The 20,057-nt window shown below is 38.7% G+C and overlaps 1 protein-coding gene across 1 annotated transcript in view; it reads right to left on the bottom strand.

The window, feature by feature from the left end:
• EXOC5 (exocyst complex component 5) overlaps window positions 1–20,046 on the bottom strand; it is a 63,928-nt gene extending 43,882 nt beyond the window's left edge. The window contains exon 1 of the mRNA XM_033187927.1: window positions 19,764–20,046. Within this exon, the coding sequence (XP_033043818.1) occupies window positions 19,764–19,790 (27 nt within the window). The 5' untranslated portion in view covers window positions 19,791–20,046. The remainder of the gene's footprint in view (window positions 1–19,763) is intronic.
• Between the last annotated feature and the right edge of the window lie 11 nt (window positions 20,047–20,057).

Here is a 20,057-nt window from a genome sequence, read left to right as displayed (position 1 = left end):
ATACTCTCATTATTGTTAGAAATGTCAACAGTTATAATCTTTTTGGAGGCCAACTGGTATAGGTAACATCAATAGTGTTACAAATGCTCGTATACCCTAACAGTAATTTTATTTTTAAAATCTAAGGGAAAAGCATATATGAATGCAAAAATTTCTGCAGAATGTTCATTGAGCATTATGTATATTACTAAGAAATTGTTCACATAAATAATATTCACAAAGCCATAATTGACAAATTAGGGTAAACTTACAGGATGAAAAACAATGTTCCTATTAAAATCATGATCATGTAAAGAGTTTAGAAAAGAGAAAAAGTCTAACATATGATAGCCGATGAGAAAAAGCAAGATACGAAATCTTATAATTTTCTTAAAAAACCCATTTTTTAAAAAAGGATATTAGAAAAGGCTCAATCAAGAAAATAAAACTTCAAATGTTCACCATCAGCAGATAATACATTTTTTAGACTAATACACACTAATTTATACACTTTTCATACTACCCTCTTTCATGTAAATGAATACCACACATTGCCTCCTACCCAGCATGTAACTTAAACTAGTGATCAGCAGCATTTGCTGGTGATTACAATTTGAACTTTCATATCTGCAAAGTTTTTTCTTAAACTTTTAATGATATAAAGTGCTGACATGTTTAAGAATTAAGTTCCAAGGATGAATTAATATCCTTACAAAGAAAAAAATATGGCACCCTGAAATACATTTAGCAACACATAATCATTTAGATAATCAGCCTCTAGTCTGCCTCACTTCTGTTGAAACAAGGGTTGATGCGAACCTAAAGATTTTTAACATCATCTAAAATTGAGAAATATGGACTCAAGATGAACTTATATTTAGAACTACTTAGAACTTTAGAAACGAAGCTACTTAAAATTTTTAGAAAACTTGGCCATCACATGAAATACTCCTATACAATGAGCTGGTGATGACAGCTAAAGTTTTTTAAGTACTTACTATGTGCCAGGCATTGCCTAGTATTTTACATACTTCATCATATTCAATATGTACTATGGTAAGTAGTAAGTCTACAAGGTAGGTTCTATTAATACCAATTCAATTTACAGTTGTGAAATTACTTTAGGAAGTAGTCAGCCCTTTCAAAAATCTACAATACTTCCATTAAAAAACTTCATATAGTAATCATGTACCTTTTCCCTATCGTTTGCTTGGCATACACATTTGTATAAATACTTAATAATCTTCGTTCTTATGTGTTGTTAATTTTATTTGTTGAGTAATCACAGTTTTCAATTAAACACGTTACACTGTTCATCAATTTTAATATATTAGTTTTATTAAATGACATACACTAAAAACTTATAAATAGCAGATATTTACTGACATAAAAAATTAAGCAATTTTTATACAAAATATTTTCAATTACCTGAAAATACAGTATTCCTTCATTCAGCAAATATTAATTGAGCACCTACTACATGCTAGAGACTATGCTAAACATCCAGGAAATAGTAAAAAAGGAGGAAAAAAAATCTCTGCTCCTCTGGATCTAGTGGAGGAGAGTGACAGACAAACAAGCACAAAAAATGATAGTGGAATAAGAACCATGAAGAAAATGAAAGAGGATACAGAATGATGGATAAGAGTGAGATGATGATGATGATGATGATGTTTTTTGTTTTTTTTTTTTTTTGAGACCGAGTTTCGCTCTTATTGCCCAGGCTGGAGGGCAGTGGCATGATCTCGGCTCACCGCAACCTCCACCTCCTGGGTTCAAGCAATTATCCTGCCTCAGCCTTCCTGAGTAGCTGGGATTACAGGCATGCACCACCATGCCTGGCTAATTTTGTATTTTTAATAGAGGTGGTATTTCTCCATGTTGGTCATGCTGGTCTTAAACTCCTGACCTCAGCTGATCCGCCTGTCTCAGCCTCCCAAAGTGCTGGGATTACAGGCATGAGCCACCGGGCCTGGCCAGAGTGAGATTATCTTTGAAAGAAGTCACCAGGCAAGGCCTTTCTAAGAAAATAAATTTTGAGTAAAGACCTGTATGTGGCCAACTAATAAGCTATCTGAGGGAGGAAGACTCTAAGCACAGGGAACACTCTTGGTATAAAATCAATGAAAAGAGGTCAGTGTGACTAAAAGAGAGTGAATGCAGAGGAGAATAATTGTGGATGAGGTCAAGAGAGGTAATGAGAATCCAGAGTTTATACCAAAGTCTTATAGGATGTACTATGATATATTTCCTGTTATTGATTGAAGAAAAGGCCAGGTTCTCAAGAAGATAGGTATTACCTTCTTCTTGGGAATGCCAATACACAATAATAATTCTCCTATTCCTTCTTCCAAAAGAAGCTACAAACATTTCCTTTAGTACGCTAAGGAAAGAAAAATATGCAAATATTTTGAAGTCTGTTGGACATAGGGTCCTAGTTGGCACTGGCACTTGGCTGACCCAAAGCATCATGGACCGTGTCAGAGTGAGAACATATGGGGGCCAGGTAATAGATTCCTGGCCAAGATCTGGCAGAGTCAAACCACTATGTCCATGAGCATACCTAGTGGTGATTTCTGCAGTCTACAAATGTTTAACAGGTATAGACACACTTAGTGGTTGATATGACTCCAACACTGGGTCCTTGGTCTACAAAATAAGAACTATCATAATGAGGAAGCCCACGTAAAAATCCCTAAAATTGCCCCTGTCCGGTCAAGGTAGTTAATCATGTAGGATGGCAAAAAGTAATGCTACTCTTAAGAATACAAAGTAGAGATCAACAATTTTTTCTTAAAAGACCAGATAGCTAGTATTTTAGGCTTGCAGACCATACAGTCTCTGTTACAACCATTCAACTCTGCCACTGGGGTGCAAATGCAAACATACACAACACATGAACGAGCATGGTTATATATCAATAAAACAGACAGGATTCTGGGAAGACGGTGGAGTAAATCTGTCTCCCCATCTAGGTAACAACTGCACTGGCAGAATCTAACTATTTTGGAACTCCATAGGCTAGTGAAGGCTTGTATCTTCCCAGGTGAAGACTTAGACAAGAAAATGTGGTAATTTTGGTACATTTCAGCTCTTAGCACAATAGCAACTACCCAGGTCCCACCCTAGCCCTGTGGCAGAGTGCTGTACACAAATTCCTGGAACAACCTGCACACAGGTTGTAGGGGCCAGCATGACCAAAAAGGACCCCGCCCTCTAACTATCTGGGATCCCTGCGCTGAGGGCTAATTGCTGCTTCAGACCACAGAGGCATAAAAAGGCCTTTGTTGTTGTGCCTTCCCCATTTTTGCAAGCCCCTTTCCCTCTGGATAAAGTGACTGTCAGAGGATTTAAGTAAACGGATCAAAGAAGAAATTACAAGGGAAATTGTAAAATACTTAAGAAATTAATGAAAATAAAAACACAACATACAAAAACATAGGACACAGTGAAGGCAGTGCTAAGGAGTAAATGTGCAACTAGAAATATTTATACTAAAAAATAAAAAAGACCTCAAATCAACATAACTTTAAAACTTAAGTTACTAGAAAAAGAAGTATAAACTTAAGTAACAAGAAAAAAAGAAAAACTAAAGCCAAAGCTAGCAGAAGGAAGGAAATAATAAAAACTGGAGCAGAAATTAACAAATTAGAGAATAGAGAAACAATAGAAAAAAAAAATGAAACCAGAAGTTGGCTTTTTGAAAAGATCAACAAAACTGAAAAGCCTTTAGCTAAACAGACTAAGAAAAAAAGGGAGAAGGCTCAAAATACTAAAATCACAAATGAAAACGAAGACGTTACTACCAATTTTATAGAAACAAAAAGGATTATAAGACAGCATTACAAACAATTGTATACCAACAAATTTGATAACCTAGATGAAATAGAAAACCTCCTAGAAACATAAAATCTACTAAGGCTAAATCCTAAAAAAATAGAAAATATGAATAGACCTATAGCCAGTAAGGGGAATGAATCAGTAATCAAAAATCTCCCAACAGAGAAAAGCCCTGGAACTCATGCCTTCGCTGTTGACTTTTGCTAAACATTTTACAAAACTAACACCAAGGCTTCTCAAACTTTTCCAAAAAATTGAGGAAGAGGAAACACTTCCTAATTCACTGTATGAGGTCAGCATTACCCTGATACACCAAAGCCATGCAAAGACTGTGCAAGAAAACTATAGACTAATATCCCTTTATAAACATTCATGCAGAAATCCTCAATGAAGTATCAGCAAACCAAATTCCATAGCATTATTAACATGATTATATACAACCTACAGGAGAAAATATCTGCAACTATATATCTGATAAGGGGTTTATCTAAAATATGTAAGGAATTCAAACAACTCAATAGGAAGAAAATAAACGACCTGAATTTTTAAAATGCGTGAAGGGCAGAAACAGACATTTCTCAAGACATATAAATGGCCAACGAGTATGTGAAAAAATGCTCAACACCATTAATCATCAGGGAAATGCAAATTAAAACCTCAGTAACGTATCACCTCACACCTATTAGAATGGCTATTATCAAAAAGACAAAAGATAAGTGTTGGTAAAAACGTGGAGAAAAAGAGAACCTTTGCACACTGTCGGTGGGAATGTAAATTACCATAGCCATTACGAAAAACGTTATGGAGTTTCTGAAAAAACTAAGAATAGAAATACCATAATGATCCAGGAATCATACTACTAAATATATATCTAAAGGAAATGAAATCAGTATGTCAGAGATATCTGCACCACCATGTTTATTGCAGCATTATTCACAATAGCCGAGATACAGAATCTAAGTGACCATCAATAGACGAATGGATAAGGAAAATATGGCATATATTCACAATGGAATACTACTCAGCCATTAAAAAGAAGGAAATCCTGTCATTTGCAAAAATATGGATGAACCAGGAGAACATTATATTAAGTAAAATAAGCCAGGAATAGAAAGACAAATACCACATGACCTCACTCATATGTGGAATTTTAAAAATGTGATCTCATACAAGTAAGAGTGGATTGGTGGTTACCAAAGAAAGGCTGGGAAGGGTAAAGGGGAGGTGAGGAGGAAGAAGACAGCCTGATTAACAGATACAAATACATAGTTAGATAAAAGAAAAACTGAAAAATTAGTTGCCGTTTGTATATACTAACAAGGAACAATCTAAAAAGGAAATTTCTATGAAAACAATTCCATTTACAATAGCATCAAAAAGAACAAAGTACTTAGGAATAAACTAAGAATTAGCCAAGAAGGCTAAAGACTTGTACAATGCAAATTATAATACTTCAAAAGAAATCAAAGAAGGTACAAATAAACGGAAAGACATCCTATACTTACAGACTGGAAGACTTAATATTGTTACAACGTCAATACTACCCAAAGTGATCTACAGATTCAACTCAATCCTCGTGAATATCCCAATGGCTTTGCTCTATTCAAAAATAGACAAGAAACCCCAAAGAGCCCAAAACAATTTTGAAAAAGAACAGAGTAGCAGGACTCACACTTCCTGATTTCAAAACTTACTACAAAGCTACACTGATCAAAACAGTATATGATACTGGCATAAAGACAGGGATAGAGAACAACTGAACAAAATAGAAAGCCTAGAACAAAACCCTCACATATTTGGTCAAACAATTTTTGACAAGGGTGCCAAGACCATTCGAAAGACAAAGGACAGTCTTTTCAGCACTTTGGCAGGCTGAGGCAGGCAGATCTCTTGAGGTCAGGAGTTCGAGACCAGGTTGGCAAACATAGCAAAACCCTGTCTCTACTAAAAACACAAAAATTAGCTGGGTGTGGTGGCGAGTGCCTGCAGTCCCAGCTATTTGGGAGGCTGAGGCAGGAGCATCACTTGAACCAGTGAGGCAGAGGTTGCAGTGAGCCCAGACCACTCTACTGCACTCCAGCCTGGGTAACAGAGTGAGTGAATCTGTCCAAAAAAAAAAAAAATGCCCAACATTACTAATATTTAGGGAAATGCAAATCAAAACTACCATGAGAAGCCACCTTACACAGGAAATGGCAAAAGGCCTAGCTATCAGAGAAGTAAGACTGGAAGACCAAGGACAAGGAAGTCTAGAGTAGAGGCATATGGACGATACAATGAAAGAACTGTCCTGCCAAAATTCATAGGTTGAAGACCTAACTCCCAATGTGTATCTGGAGACGGGACCTTTGGGGAGGTAATCAGTGTTAGATGAGGTCACAAGGTACAGGCCCTCATTATGGGATTAATGTTCCTACAGGAAAAAGAAATCTCTCTCTGCACACACAAAGAAGAGATTACGCAAGCACAAAGTGAGACGGTGGTGCCTACAAGCTAAGAGAAGAGGCCTTAGCATGACAACTACCTTGCTGGCACTTTGATCGTGGACTTCTCAGCCCACAGAACACTGAGAAATAAATTTCTGTTGTTGAAGCCATCCAGTCTATGGAATTTTGTTATGGAAGCCTGAGTTGACTAATACAGACAGATAGATGAGACTGGATGAAAAGTATGAAGCTCTCTGTATAACATGTTAGCACCAGAAAACATACCATGAAAGAGGAACTAAGCAACCAAGCAGAAAAAATGACTCTGCTTGGCATTAGCACTCTGAGCACATGAACAAAGCAGACAGTACAGAGACAACACGACCCCAACTGCAAGGGGTCCTACTTACCAAGGCTGATTCAGCTACTGTGAAACCAAATATCTAGCCTAACAGTGACAGAGACCAACTCTAAGCCCCTAAAATAGCCCCATTCAAGACTAATCGCATGGTTGGCAAGTTGACTACACTGGGCCCTTTCCACGCTAGAAGAAAGAATATTTTACTTTGATAGAAAGAGAAACATTTGAGTTGGATTTGCCTTTCCTCCGGTGTTTGTTCCTGTGGCACAGGACTTCACATACCACATCACACCAAAGGACCCAGGCACCCAGTTTACAGCAAAGGAGGTAACCATGGGATTCACTGGTCATATCATAAACCACACCAAACAGAGGTAGGCAGACTAACAGAGCACTGGAACAGACTGACGAAGGCACAGCTGAAGCACCAGTTCAGAGGGTGTACTCTATCAAGATGATGCACTGGTCGGGCGTGGTGGCTCATGCCCGAACTCAGGAGTTCAAGACCAGCCTTGGCAACACAGTGAAACCCTGTCTCTACTAAAATACAAAAAATTAGCTGGATGTGGTGGCAGGTGCCTGTAGTCCCATCTACTTGGGAGGCTGAGGTAGGAGAACTGCTTCAGCCCGGGAGGTGGAAGTTGCAGTGAGCCAAGATCACACCACTGTACTCCAGCCTGGGCAACTGAGCAAGACTCCATCTCCTAAGGCAAAAAAGAAAAAAAAAAAAAGAAGCACTATCCTCCAAGATGCAGCATATATTCTGAATTAAAAGGCTTTATATGATGCTGTGACTCCAATACGAAAAACACATGAGTCTGGCAACAAGGGGTAAAAGCAGAAAGTGGGTTCACTTATCATGCATGATTCCCAATTTGTGCTTGAGATATCTGTGACTCTAGGTTCTTCAGGAATAGTCTTGGTCCCCAAAGAAGGAACACTTTTGCCTACAACATAGTATAAGAGTATCATTAAACTATAACTACAAATACTGCCTGGTCATATTGTCTCCTTATACCTAGGGAATAAGAAGAGGAGTGATCATCTTTGGCTGGGGCAATCAACCATAATGATTAGGATGAGGCAGGGCTGCCAATACACAATGGGTGCCAACAGCAGTATGTTTGGCACACAGGTGATCCTCTTGGGGATCTCGACACTCCCTCAACCAATTCTGAAAATGTATGGACAAGTGTTACAACCCTGGCCTAAAAAGGGTATTGTAACCAGTTAAAATACCAAGAACATCAGAGGTACTAGCTGAAGGTAAGGCAGAGTTACAATCGATAGTAGAGGTGAGAGACAGTGAATATCAGTTGCCACTCTGAGACCAGTTATAGTAGTGGGGGCCACAGTTCATCTCACTAGCCTTCTTCTTTGAATTTTCCTCCAGGATAAGACTCAACCCGAATGTCAGAAGAGCTACTCCCCAAATGTATATGAAGAAGTGAAGTCTAATAGTGGAACAAGGGTGGTCTGTGGTGAACACAATTATGTGCCATCCAGCTCGCCCTACAAGAAGGTACTTGCCCTAACTGCTAACAGTGCTGCCAACAAAAAGGCTTCATGGGCAGTATTATCAGGGACTTCATCAGATGCAAAGACCACTTAACCCAATGTCATGCCTTTTCCAATGTGATCCATAGCCAATGACTGATTAAGATGGAAGTATAAGGGCCAGACCACTTTGGTCCAAAGCAGGACAACTCTGACAGGTCATTTTAGTTTCAGACCTCCCCACAGGAGCCATCAACACTGTCACTGGACCAAAACTGTAACTCTGTTTCTCCACATGCCCAATCTTGTATCCTTGCTCTGCCCCCTCATAAATGTTTATCCGAGGTTACTTCCTAATAAATATTCTGCATGCTAAACTGTCTCAAAGTCGGCTTCCCAAAAGACCCAACCTGCAACACCTTAGTAGTCCAGTCAAGAGATGGCAGTGACTCAGATGAAAGTGGCAGTGGATGAGGTGCTGAGAAATAGGTTCATGACGTTTTAAGACACACATTCATATAAGTTGCTGATAGATTGGATACGTGGAAAAAGAAAAAAAAGGAATAAAAGATTACTCATAGAGGTAGAGGTTTGCAGCCAGGACGACTCTGTGAATGGTGGTGCTAATTACTGAGATGGGAAGATCAGGGAAAGAGATGGATGAGGGAGCAGTGAAACAAGAGTTTTGTTCTGCATATGTTATATTGTAGATGCCTATTAGATATATAAGACAAATATAGAGCACATAGATGGAAAAACAAGTTCGTACTACACGGAAGAAGCTGGAGCTTCACAAAATTTGAATCATCAACACATAGATGGTTACCGAAGGACTGGGTGAGATCATCTAGGAGGAAGAAAGGCATGCCAACATTTGGAGATAAGAGGAAGAAAACAATCCAACAAAAGAAAGCAGGAGGCACCAGTGCAGGCGGAAGAAAATTAGAGGTCAGTGTCCTGGAAGCAAAGTACACGTTTTATCCTCAGAGACAAATTACCACTAGGGTTTAAGAGAAGTCAGTGATTGATCCCCAAGGGATGGAAGTTCCAAAAAAGCAAAAAATAAAAATAAAAATAAAGAATTCTGCTTATATAAGCAAATAAATCCTAATGCCTTGCTTTCTAATACTTTACCTTGCTGCAAGGCACTTACAGTGAGAAAAAGATAGCCAAATTAACAAATCCTAAGACCTCCAAATGACCAAGTCCTCCCAAGAGACTTCTCAAACAATTCCCTGTAATACAAATACCTGTAAAAAAATTTTTTAATCATTTAGAATTTTATAAGCATGACAAAGGTTTAGCTTCACTCTCTGTTTGCTACAGTAATCAAAAGCAAAAATTACCAAGCCAAAACAAAAATCTAGAACTATGCACTAAGACACTATGATATGAAACTTAGCTTCACATAATTGGTTGTTATATTGCTCCGTTAAACTGATTTTAAATGCTTTACAAATGTTACCAATTGTAATATTAAAATATGGTGTTTGTCATTGTGGAAGATAGTGTGGCGATTCCTGAAGGATTAGAACCAGAATTACCATTTGACCCAGCAAACCCATTACTGGGTATACACCCAAAGTATAATAAATCATTCTACTATAAAGACACGTGCACATGTATGTTTACTGCAGCATTATTCACAATAGCAAAGATTTGGAACCAATCCAAATGCCCATCAGTGATAGACCGGATAAAGAAAATGTGGCATATATACACCACGGAATACTATGCAGCCATGAAAAAGGATGAGTTCACGTCCTCTGCAGGGACATGGATGAAACTGGAAACCATCATTCTCAGCAAACTCACACAAAACAGAAAACCAAACACTGCATGTTCTCACTTATAAGTGGATGCTGAAAAATGACAATACATGGACACAGGGAGAGGAACATCACACACCAGAGCCTGTCAGAGGGTGGGGGACCAGGGGAGTGATAGCATTAGGAGAAATACCTAATGTAGATGAGGGGTTGATGGGTGCAGCAAACCACCATGGCATATATATACCTATGTAACAAATCTGAGAGTTCTGCACATGTATCCCAGAACTTAATGGTGTTTGTGGTCATTTCTACTGAAAACTCACTTGGATGTCAATCCCTTGGACAGGAATACAAATCCCTAATTTAAATAATGTTGCTTCCTTGACAAAAATTCAAATTTTTATATTTTCTCATATCTCCATTCCCAAAAGTAGATCCAATACAATGTGTTGGAACCACCCACAAACTCAAAGAAACTAGGATATTTACCCCAGCCTAGCTAAAAAAAAAAAAAAAAAGTAAGTCTCAGATCATTTCAGAGAGGTATTTCTGTATCCTGTTAAACCAATTAACCCATCAGTTCAAAAGTACTGCCTATCATGTATTTTCCTTAAATTTATTATGGATACCACTGTCTAACAGATCATTAAAACACTACCTCCTTTTAGTGAGAAACTTCCCTATATAATTCCTATTACACTATCGAATTCACACACCTTTTTTTTTTTTTTTTTTTTTAAAGATACAGTCTCACTCTGTCTCCCAGTCTGCAATGCAGTAGTACAATCTCGGCTCACTACAAACTCCACCTCCTGGGTTCAAGCAAGTCTCATGTCTCAGCCTCCTGAGTAGCTGGTATTACAAGTGTGCACCATCACGCCCGGGGTAATTTTTGTATTTTTAGTAGAGATTGGGTTTTGCCATGTTGGCCAGGCTGGTCTCTAACTGCTGGCCTCAAGTGATCTGCCCGACTCAGTGCTTGCATTACAGGTGTGAACCACCACCCGCAGCCAAGTTCACACTCATATCTACCCTTTAGGGTTCTTATCTTGTACCACCTACCCAAATTTCTCTGTACCTCAAAACAAACAGCCACACTTCCATCAGACTATGCCAGTCTTCTTTTTAAGCCCATGTTACTCCTGCTTCCTAACCTGTGGCCAGGTAACTCACCCTACTAAGTATGCCCTTTCTCCTCCAAAACTTCAAAGACTGCTATACCATTACTCAAAGCCTGGCTCCATTCCCATTTCTTCTTTGAAGGGTTCCTTCCCTACATGGTCTCCATTAATTTCTCCACTCTTAAACCCCTATGAAGCTTAAAAATTCAAATCCCAACACAGAATATTACTAACTGTCATTTTATCATTTATTGATTTAGAATCATTTTCATAAGTTTCACTCTTTTCTCCATACTTAAATTGAAAGCAAGGGGAGGCTGTGTCATACATTTCTCTCGCTTTCCAGCTGTAGTCAATAGAACAATGCTGAGCATACCAAAACACTAGCTAGTTGGGGCCATGGCTGAAATCCCTGCAGAGGGTCTTGAAAATCATGCTCTTGATCCATATATCCAAAACCAAAAAGGCAGGACCACCACCCCACAACCCAGAAACAAAGAACAGGCATTACATGGTACTATCAATCCAAGATTCTAACAGAAACCAAATATGAGCCTAATACAATTCTGGCACTACAAAGAATTAAAGAATTTTACAATATTTGGCCTCTACTTTCTAACCCCATTTTCTTTGATTTTTCAGTGAGATTCTTTATGTGTTTTCTGTATATTAATAAGTTATATTTATTGACTACTGATTTTTTTAAAAAGCACCACAAAATATTTTGTCTCCAGCTAACAAAATGGATTTCAAAAGTAGTATGAAAAGGTAGAAAAATAAAGCACATTAAGACACAAATATAACTAAGGCAAACTTTGAAAAAGTATTTTGAAAACTACTTGCACAAACACTACAAAATAAATAATTTTACGTTTTAAAATTAGTCAATTTTAACATTCAATCTTGAAGCCCTTTAAACTATGAAATTGGCCAAATAAGCATGTCATCAAAATTGTTTTGAAGACTATCTAAATGATCTTATAAAATATTTTAGATTATCTTAAGCAAAATATTTTTCCAGGATAGAATATATCTCATTTCGAACCGTAAAGTAATATATATGTGTATGTCCAAAAGGGAGAGGTAACAAAATGTTACAATTCCTGTTATACTAGTCTCAGCAGAATCATATAATTAGATTTAAAATGTGTAATGCAAGAATGTTCTTTAAATATCATCACAGTTCAGCTCTTTCATCTCATTTTTACATATGAGGAAACTGAGGAAATGAAATTTAAGTCTTATCAAGGTACTAAACCAGTATTCTAACCCAGATATTTTTCCCACTCTATTATAGAGACTTTAATATAGACTGTGAAATTACTTTAAGTATTTAATAAAATCTGCCATTAGCATTTCAAATCAAATTAAGCTATTTACAAATATACACGTTAAATATTCTTACAGGCATTTAATAAACACCTTGGAAATGAAATTAAACAAGTAAGGAATCATTGCTTCTTTCAGGTTTATTATACCCTGAATAAGCAAAGATATATAAATGACTGTATTTTCTTATTTTCATATTTCAGCTTCAAGGAAATAGCATCAGAAAAGTTTGCTAAGTTTTAAAAATATATATATACATAAAATATTAACAACCAAACTTTTAATTTATCACTCGACTAGAACTTTCATTTAATTTGTAGGTTATATGTTTATTTGCAGGGTGTTACGTGCAATTGCAATCCACTTTTAAGAGAACAAGGCAATCACTCTTTCAAATCTCTCTCACACATGTGGGCACACACACACCTCAACTATTTAATTTCCTGGGAACACCAGGGATTCAGTATTTTAGATTAATTATACACACATGCAGTCCATAATAGTGTCCTCAATTTAATGACTTGCTTATTCCAGAAGTTCACTTCCAAGTTGGTTTGACTGGAGAACTCCAAAGCATAAAACACTTAAATGCAACTCTATTACTCTAAGCATCAACCTCTACCTCTACCACTCTCTCCACTAACACCAGTAGAAGGTAAGAAATTGATTGGCCTCTGTTTCAGTTATCTATTGCTGCCTAACAACCACTCAAATAGTTAGTGGCCTAAAATAACAATAATCATACTGTTCACAAATCTGATTTGAAGTGGGCTCAACAGGGAAATTTGGTCTCTGCTCCACATGAAATAAGCTGCGGCTGCTCAACTTGGCTAGAAAATACTCTTTCAAGATGGTAAGTTGGTGTTTACTGTTTGCTGGGAGTTCAGCAAAAGCCAAGGGTGAAGGGCCTTGGTTCTTTAAAAGGGCTGCATGGGCTTTCTCTTGCTGTGGTTGCTAGAGTCCAAGAGGTTAGGTCATCAAAGGTAATACATCTGGCCCTCTATGGGGCCTAACCTTGCAAATCACTACGTAGCAACACTTCTATAGTCATAGGCCTGTACAGATTCAAGAAGTGAGCAGAGACCCTACTTCCCTATGGGAGGGGCATAAACATCACGATGTGGGATGGCAGATCTTGTGACCATCCTGAAAAATATAACCTTCCACAGCCCCTTTTTGTAATCCTCTCCTACTATAATCTCCTACTTCTTGGATCATTTACTCTGAGTCAGCTAAGACCGAGAAGGCTGAAGGCTCTCCTTCCCTGATAGATCTTTAATCTAGTTCTCATCTCAATCCACTTAAATTAAAAGTGACCGACACCTAATTTTTAAAAATGGATACTACTCTTTTAATAGTATGCTCCTAAGCAATGTAAATTTCTCAATTCAATTTAGTCATCAAAAAAACCTTCTGAAGTAGATACTACTATTTCCCCCATTTTACAGATAAGAAAATTGAGGTACAAAGAGGTTGGGTAACTTGCCAAGATCACACAACTAGTAAGGGGCAGAGCTGAGAGATGTCATCCACCTCCTGACTAAATTACCACCCATATAAAGTGAGACTTCCTAAACTGTTATCTCTAACTGTGATCTCTTTCTGAGTTACTAATTCATATTTCCATTTGCCTAGTGGACTTCTTTACCACGATGTCTTGCTAAAATATTACTTCTGTCCCCTGCAAAGGTCCTTCTAATTTTCTCTATCACAGTTAATGAATCACCAACCACCTACTTTTCAAAGTTTACAAATTTGGAATTTTAACTCCTCAGTAATTGAATTATTTTAATTCTTCCTCCAAAATGTCTTTTCAAATTTCTTCTCTGTTGCCATTGAATTAGGTTAGAATTTCATCTGGCTAGATTAATCAGTCAACAGATAATTCTGGAACACTTACCAAATGACAACAATTATGTTAGGCTGCCCATGATCCCAATTTTCCCAGCTAACAATTTCTTCCCCCATTGAAGGCCATTCTTCACACTAACATTAAAATTGCCTGTCTTCCTGACCCTTACCCAAAAAAAGTAAGGTCAGCTCTCTTGCATGATCTATAAAAAGCCTTCTTAAAAATTCCCCCGGGCTGGGCCCAGTGGCTCATGCCTGTAATCTCAGCACCTTGGGAGGCCTGAGGCGGGAGGATCACTTGTGTCCTGGAGTTCGAGACTAGCCTGGGCAATATAGTGAGACTCCGTCCCTACAAAATATAAAAAATTAGCCAAGCATGGTGGCACATGCCTGTAGTCCCAGCTACTTGGGAGGCTGAGGTGGGAGGATTGCCTGAGCCTAGGAGGTCGACATTGCAGTGAGCTGTGATTACACTACTGCACTCCAGCCTGGGTGACAGAGCAAAACCCTGTCTCAAAAAACAAAAAAAACTGGCCAGGCACGGTGGCTCATGCTTGTAATCCCAGCACTTTGGGAGGCCGAGGCAGGTCGATCATGAGGTCAGGAGTTCGAGACCAGCCTGGCTAACACAGTGAAAGCCCATCTCTACTAAAAATAAAAAAATTAGCCAGGCATGGTGGCAGGCACCTATAATCCCAGCTACCCAGGAGGCTGAGGCAGGAGAATAGCTTGAAACCAGAGGCGGAGGTTACAGTCAGCCGAGATCACGCGACTGCACTCCAGCCTGGGCAGCAGAGCTAGACTCCTTCTCAAAAACAAAAAACAAAAAACCGAAAAACTGCCCTCGAACTCCTATGGTCTCAATGCCTTGCCACCACTCCCTGTTCTTAAAATATGCATATACACATCCTAACTCTTCTCAACTGCCTCACCTTACAACAAACTGGAGTCATCTTGTGTCTCTGCCTCGGAATACCCTTCTCCTGTTTGAAAAATCTCTACTCATCCATCAATATCCAATTTCTATATGCCATTACTAAATGAAACCTTCCCTAATAATCCCTGGAAAAGATTCTAACTCCCACTGCACTGTATTAATGTATTAACATGTCTGTCTCCCTCAATCAGATGCTTAACTCAACATCTTTTAACTCTAGTACCTGGAATAATGTCTGGCCTACACATTCATTCAATGTTTGCAGAATGAATACATTTTATCATATACATGACACTACAATTGGTAGCCAATGTCTATAAACACTTAACAACTAATATGGTTAAAATAAATAGCATTTCAGCACCTTGACAGTTAACGGGGGGCTCCTTACTTGTATATCTCATGCTCATTAGTATACACCTGGCTAGCTAATCGAACAAGAGACATCATTTTCAACAAGTCTATTTAAACAGCTTTTGTAATTTAGTTTGAAAAATTAAGAGACAAATAAATGTGGGAAAATGTGTTCTTCAATATTTATACTCTAATTTGGAAGTCAAACAGCCATTACTATCACAGCCAAATTACCTGACCTCAAGCACTATTATCAAGGAACCTACATTTACAGAAAGAAAAAAAAATGAATTTTTAATCCTGGTATTTAGGATCTCCAAAATTAAACCCCAATTTACCTTACATGCCACTACTCCTCTTTATGTGTGCTATACTCCAGCCAAAATGAATGTTCCCCTCATCTCCAGGGCCTACAACCCTCCCTTTATGTCTTAGCTTTCATTGTCTGCTTTACTGAAAAGTCCCTCCACCCAGTTCCACAAACTCAAATCTAATTTTTCCTCTGTAGATAATTCAAATGATAATAATTCCTATGTAGATAATTCTAATCCTTTCTTCTAGAGGTAATCTTCCCTTCCTCTTGACACCTATGGCACTTTATCTAGACCTCTTTGAAACCACTTATAACCTTATTTTTAAGAGTATAGTATCATATGTCTACCTTCTCTCCCTCTATTTGCTAAGGACAGGTTCTATACTTAACTCAACATTTTCCAAAATATGTACCTTATAATTCACAAAATTAAGTTAACAAGCAGTAGAAAATAAAAGTCTCTTAAAAAAAGAAAAGAGTCTCATGGTGAAAAAAGTTTGGGAAATGGACTTGTCATCTCTAACATATTAAGGTACACTGCAAATCTCCAAGGAAACAGACTATGCTCATTTCCATAAGTTATTTGGCCACTGAACCCTGTTAGTTTTTTTGCGACACATCTCGTAGGATTAATATTTCTATGGCATGCCCTTTGAGGCATGCAGATAAAGTTCAAGAACTTTACCTTGAACCTTATAGGTACTCAACAAATATTTGTAGAATGAATGAATAATTAACCCTAGTTATTAACCACAAACTCTCCCATAACGGTAGTCTAAACAGAGAAAAGGGAAGATTCTTGAAAAATTATGGGGAAAAAATAAGCAAATGAGAAAAGAATGTCCTCGGTAGTACAATAAAAGGAGAAAGGAATATTTGCAACAACATAAAAAGAACTTCTGGAGGGGCATGGTGGCTCACACCTGTAATCCGAGCACCTTGGGGGGCCAAGGTGGGCAGACTGCTTAAGCCCAGGAGATCAAGACCAGCCTGGGCAACATGGTGAAACCTTTTTTCTCCAAAACAATTTTAAAAATTAGCTGGGCGTGGTGGCAGGCACCTGTAGTCCCAGCTACTCTGGAGGCTAAGGTGGGAGGCTGGATTGTGCCTGGAGGGTAGAGGCTGCAGTGAGCAGTGATTACCCAACTGCACTACAGCCTGCGCAATAGAGCAAGACCGTGTCTCAAAAACAAAGAAAAGAAAATTTAAAAAGGAATTTCTGAGCCCAGCCACTTTGCATATGTAGAAGATACAATTTATCTACACCAGGTAAGAATCCTTATTCAGAGTATCTATCCTGAGAAGATTTAAAAACACTGTACACGGATCTTTTCAGAAAGATCTGTCAACAAAAGTTGAAACTAAGAAGGTATTCCGAGAAACTTTCAGGATATACACTATTACAATAGCCAAATCATCTATTACTAAATCATTTCGGTCAACTGAGGAAATATATTACAGTCCGATTTTGTTATATGAAGTTGTTTTCATTAAGTGTCATGGGACCAATAAGATTTTAAAAGAAGCATAGTTAACACAATGAAATTTCATGGATTCAAAAGCTTAATTTTGTTTTCATTTAACTTCTCTTAACATGAAAAGTGAAAGTACAATTCTATTTAATAGTGCATGAAAATCAGGATGAATAAAAACCAAACATCCTTGACTACATCCTGCCTTCTGTTTTCCACAGTTCTCCAGCTGGGACTAAGAAAGGGAAGCAGGGGAAAAAGATACTTCCTTTGACTTGTACTACAATCTAGATGCTATGGCAGTAGCTACAGGAAACTGAGCAGTGACAAGATTTGATTTTCCTCTTCCCTCCAACGCCAAGACATCAACTTTTCACTTGGGGATGAAAACTTACTCAAGAGTAGAGTCCACTGTAGGGCTGGATTCATAGCAGTACCAGAAAAAATAAATGCACTTAATTATAACTACTAAAATTTAATTATAACTATTATGCTTTTAATTTTGACGAAGCAACAAGCTACACATAGTCAAGAAAAAAAGTCACATAAGTTTTACCATCTATATATATGTTTAAATTTGTTCTAAAAACCCTCTGGCCTAAGGGTAGTCTAAGGGCTACTGTCTCTATTATCACTGAATCTTACTGGCTACCATGTAACTAGAGTCACTAAATTACGTTAAATCCTAATCTGGTTTAACTACTCAACCTAATGGCAGGACCCCAGAAAGCAAAATATATATTTCCCCACCTCCTCCCCTTCCCCACCAGGGAGAGGGAGAAAAAAAATCAAACATATTTCCAAATAAGTTACCGAAATAATGCGGTCAAATATTTAAATAAAAATATACATAAGATGGTCCAAGGTACAACTGGAACTGGATTAACTCAAAGGATAATGTCTTATGAACTGTATGACAACATATATAATAGTTTTCTGTTAAGACCTGGCTTGTCAGCAAATACATTAATTGAAGATCTCATACAACTTCATCGTGTTCTCCCTCTATAAGATGTGAAAAATAAAACAAGGAACCACAGCACTACTTAGTACCCAGGGACACAGTAAAAGTTCCTAGCAGGAAAAGCATCTCCCCGATCTTGTGTCAATAAACAGATGGCACAATTTTGGAATTACAGAAATTAATGTAGCTTATCTCCCAACACTTAACTGAGAAAATACAGTATCTCTGAAGTCTTTCTTGTAATTACGATCCTTCATTCACAAATTACTGTCTTATTACAGCTTATTATAACAATAACATATATTATTCCTCAAAAAAAGCACTATATATCCGAAAGCTGACTGATATGCAAAATATAGTAACAATAACAAATGTAAAGTTCCATTTATTAAAACTGTGGCATTCAAATTGTAAGCCACAAAAACTGCTGAATCTTAGGCAGAAAAAGGATACCATTTTCACTTATGGAGACGTTCCCTATTGTGGATTACAGTCTTCTCAATTATTATACTTTTGTTATTCAATGTGAAATACAAGCACACACACACAAAAGGGGTCTTTCTTTCCTTTTTCTTGTGTGTTTTCATTTATTTCACAAAAGGAGATGCTTTATAAGTTTCATTGTTTTGTAGTCCCATTAGTTTTCCTATTCTATTATCTCAAACTTTTATCACAGCTTCTTACACCAGACTTCACGAAATTAAATTTTAAGGTTTAGATACTGAAAACGCTCGAGGAAAGACAGTATTCTCACTATTACGTATTAAGGATTCTCTAGCTTGCAGTTAGGTGATTTTATAATACACGTAAATGAATATAATACACTTAAGGTGCATTATATATATGAAACGAAGTGTTCATTTTGGTTTTATTTTATAATACACGTAAATGCTTTCAGTATATTATTATGTATTATACGAAATAAAGTGTTCACTTGAATTTTGCCTCCCTTCAGTCGAAAGAGATAAGTAGGCCTTTATTGTACCAAAAAAAAAAAAAAATTGTCCCAGCCTTTTCAAATGTAAGGTTAAACTGGCAGGCCTATGAATGCCACCTGCAGCCTTACTAATGGAATAATTATTCAAAACGAGAAGCCCCCAAGAGGCACGATCTTAAGTGGCTTCCTGCTATTATTCCCGCAAGAATCCCAGCGACAAGACTCGCTCAACCTGAGGCTCCTGGCTCTCTTTCCTCGTCCTGAGTCAGCCCTTCCCACTACTCATCCCGAGTAGACATCTTCCAACACCCGAACCTTCCAGACTCCCCCTCTTACCCCCACAGAGAAAACCAACCCTCCTCCCTTCGGGCACCCGGCTTCCCCTCTCGGCCGACCGGTTGCCCAACCCACCTCGGCCCCAAGCACCCCTCCCCCATTTCACGCTCCGCCCGCGCTAACACGGAGCTGCCACCCCAACCCTTCAGTTTCGCATCTCTCTCCCGAGTGCTCCTCCTGGGTAGCCGGCAAACGCCCGCTCCTCGGCCCGCCCACCTAGCTGCCTGCAAACCCCCCCGAGCCTGCCACTCCCTGAAGAGCCGCCGGGGCCCACCTCGAAGAGCTCGGCCGTGGTAGCCATCCCGGCCGGCTGAGAGGCTCGCCCTGCACTGGATGCCGTCTCCGCTTCACATGCTGCGCCTCAGAGGCGCGGCGCACAGGTCTCCGCTCGGCTCGCCAACCCTGGCTCCGGGCCGCCGCGGGCTCCCCCACTCCCCACAGATCCCAGGCGGGGCGGGAGAGCTGCCATGAAGCGAAGCCGCAAACGCCTGTCAGCTGCCTCCCGGCGCCACCCGCGCTGCTCCCATTGTCACCGCCTCATACGCCGGAAGTGGAACTGCGCGCGCCC

Source organism: Trachypithecus francoisi, unplaced genomic scaffold (assembly GCF_009764315.1).
Source record: "Trachypithecus francoisi isolate TF-2019V2 unplaced genomic scaffold, Tfra_2.0 Lachesis_group3, whole genome shotgun sequence".
In the NCBI taxonomy this organism is placed as follows: domain Eukaryota; kingdom Metazoa; phylum Chordata; class Mammalia; order Primates; family Cercopithecidae; genus Trachypithecus; species Trachypithecus francoisi.
The sequence above is the reverse complement of the archived record's forward strand: the minus strand, read 5'-3'. Positions and strand labels throughout refer to the sequence as shown.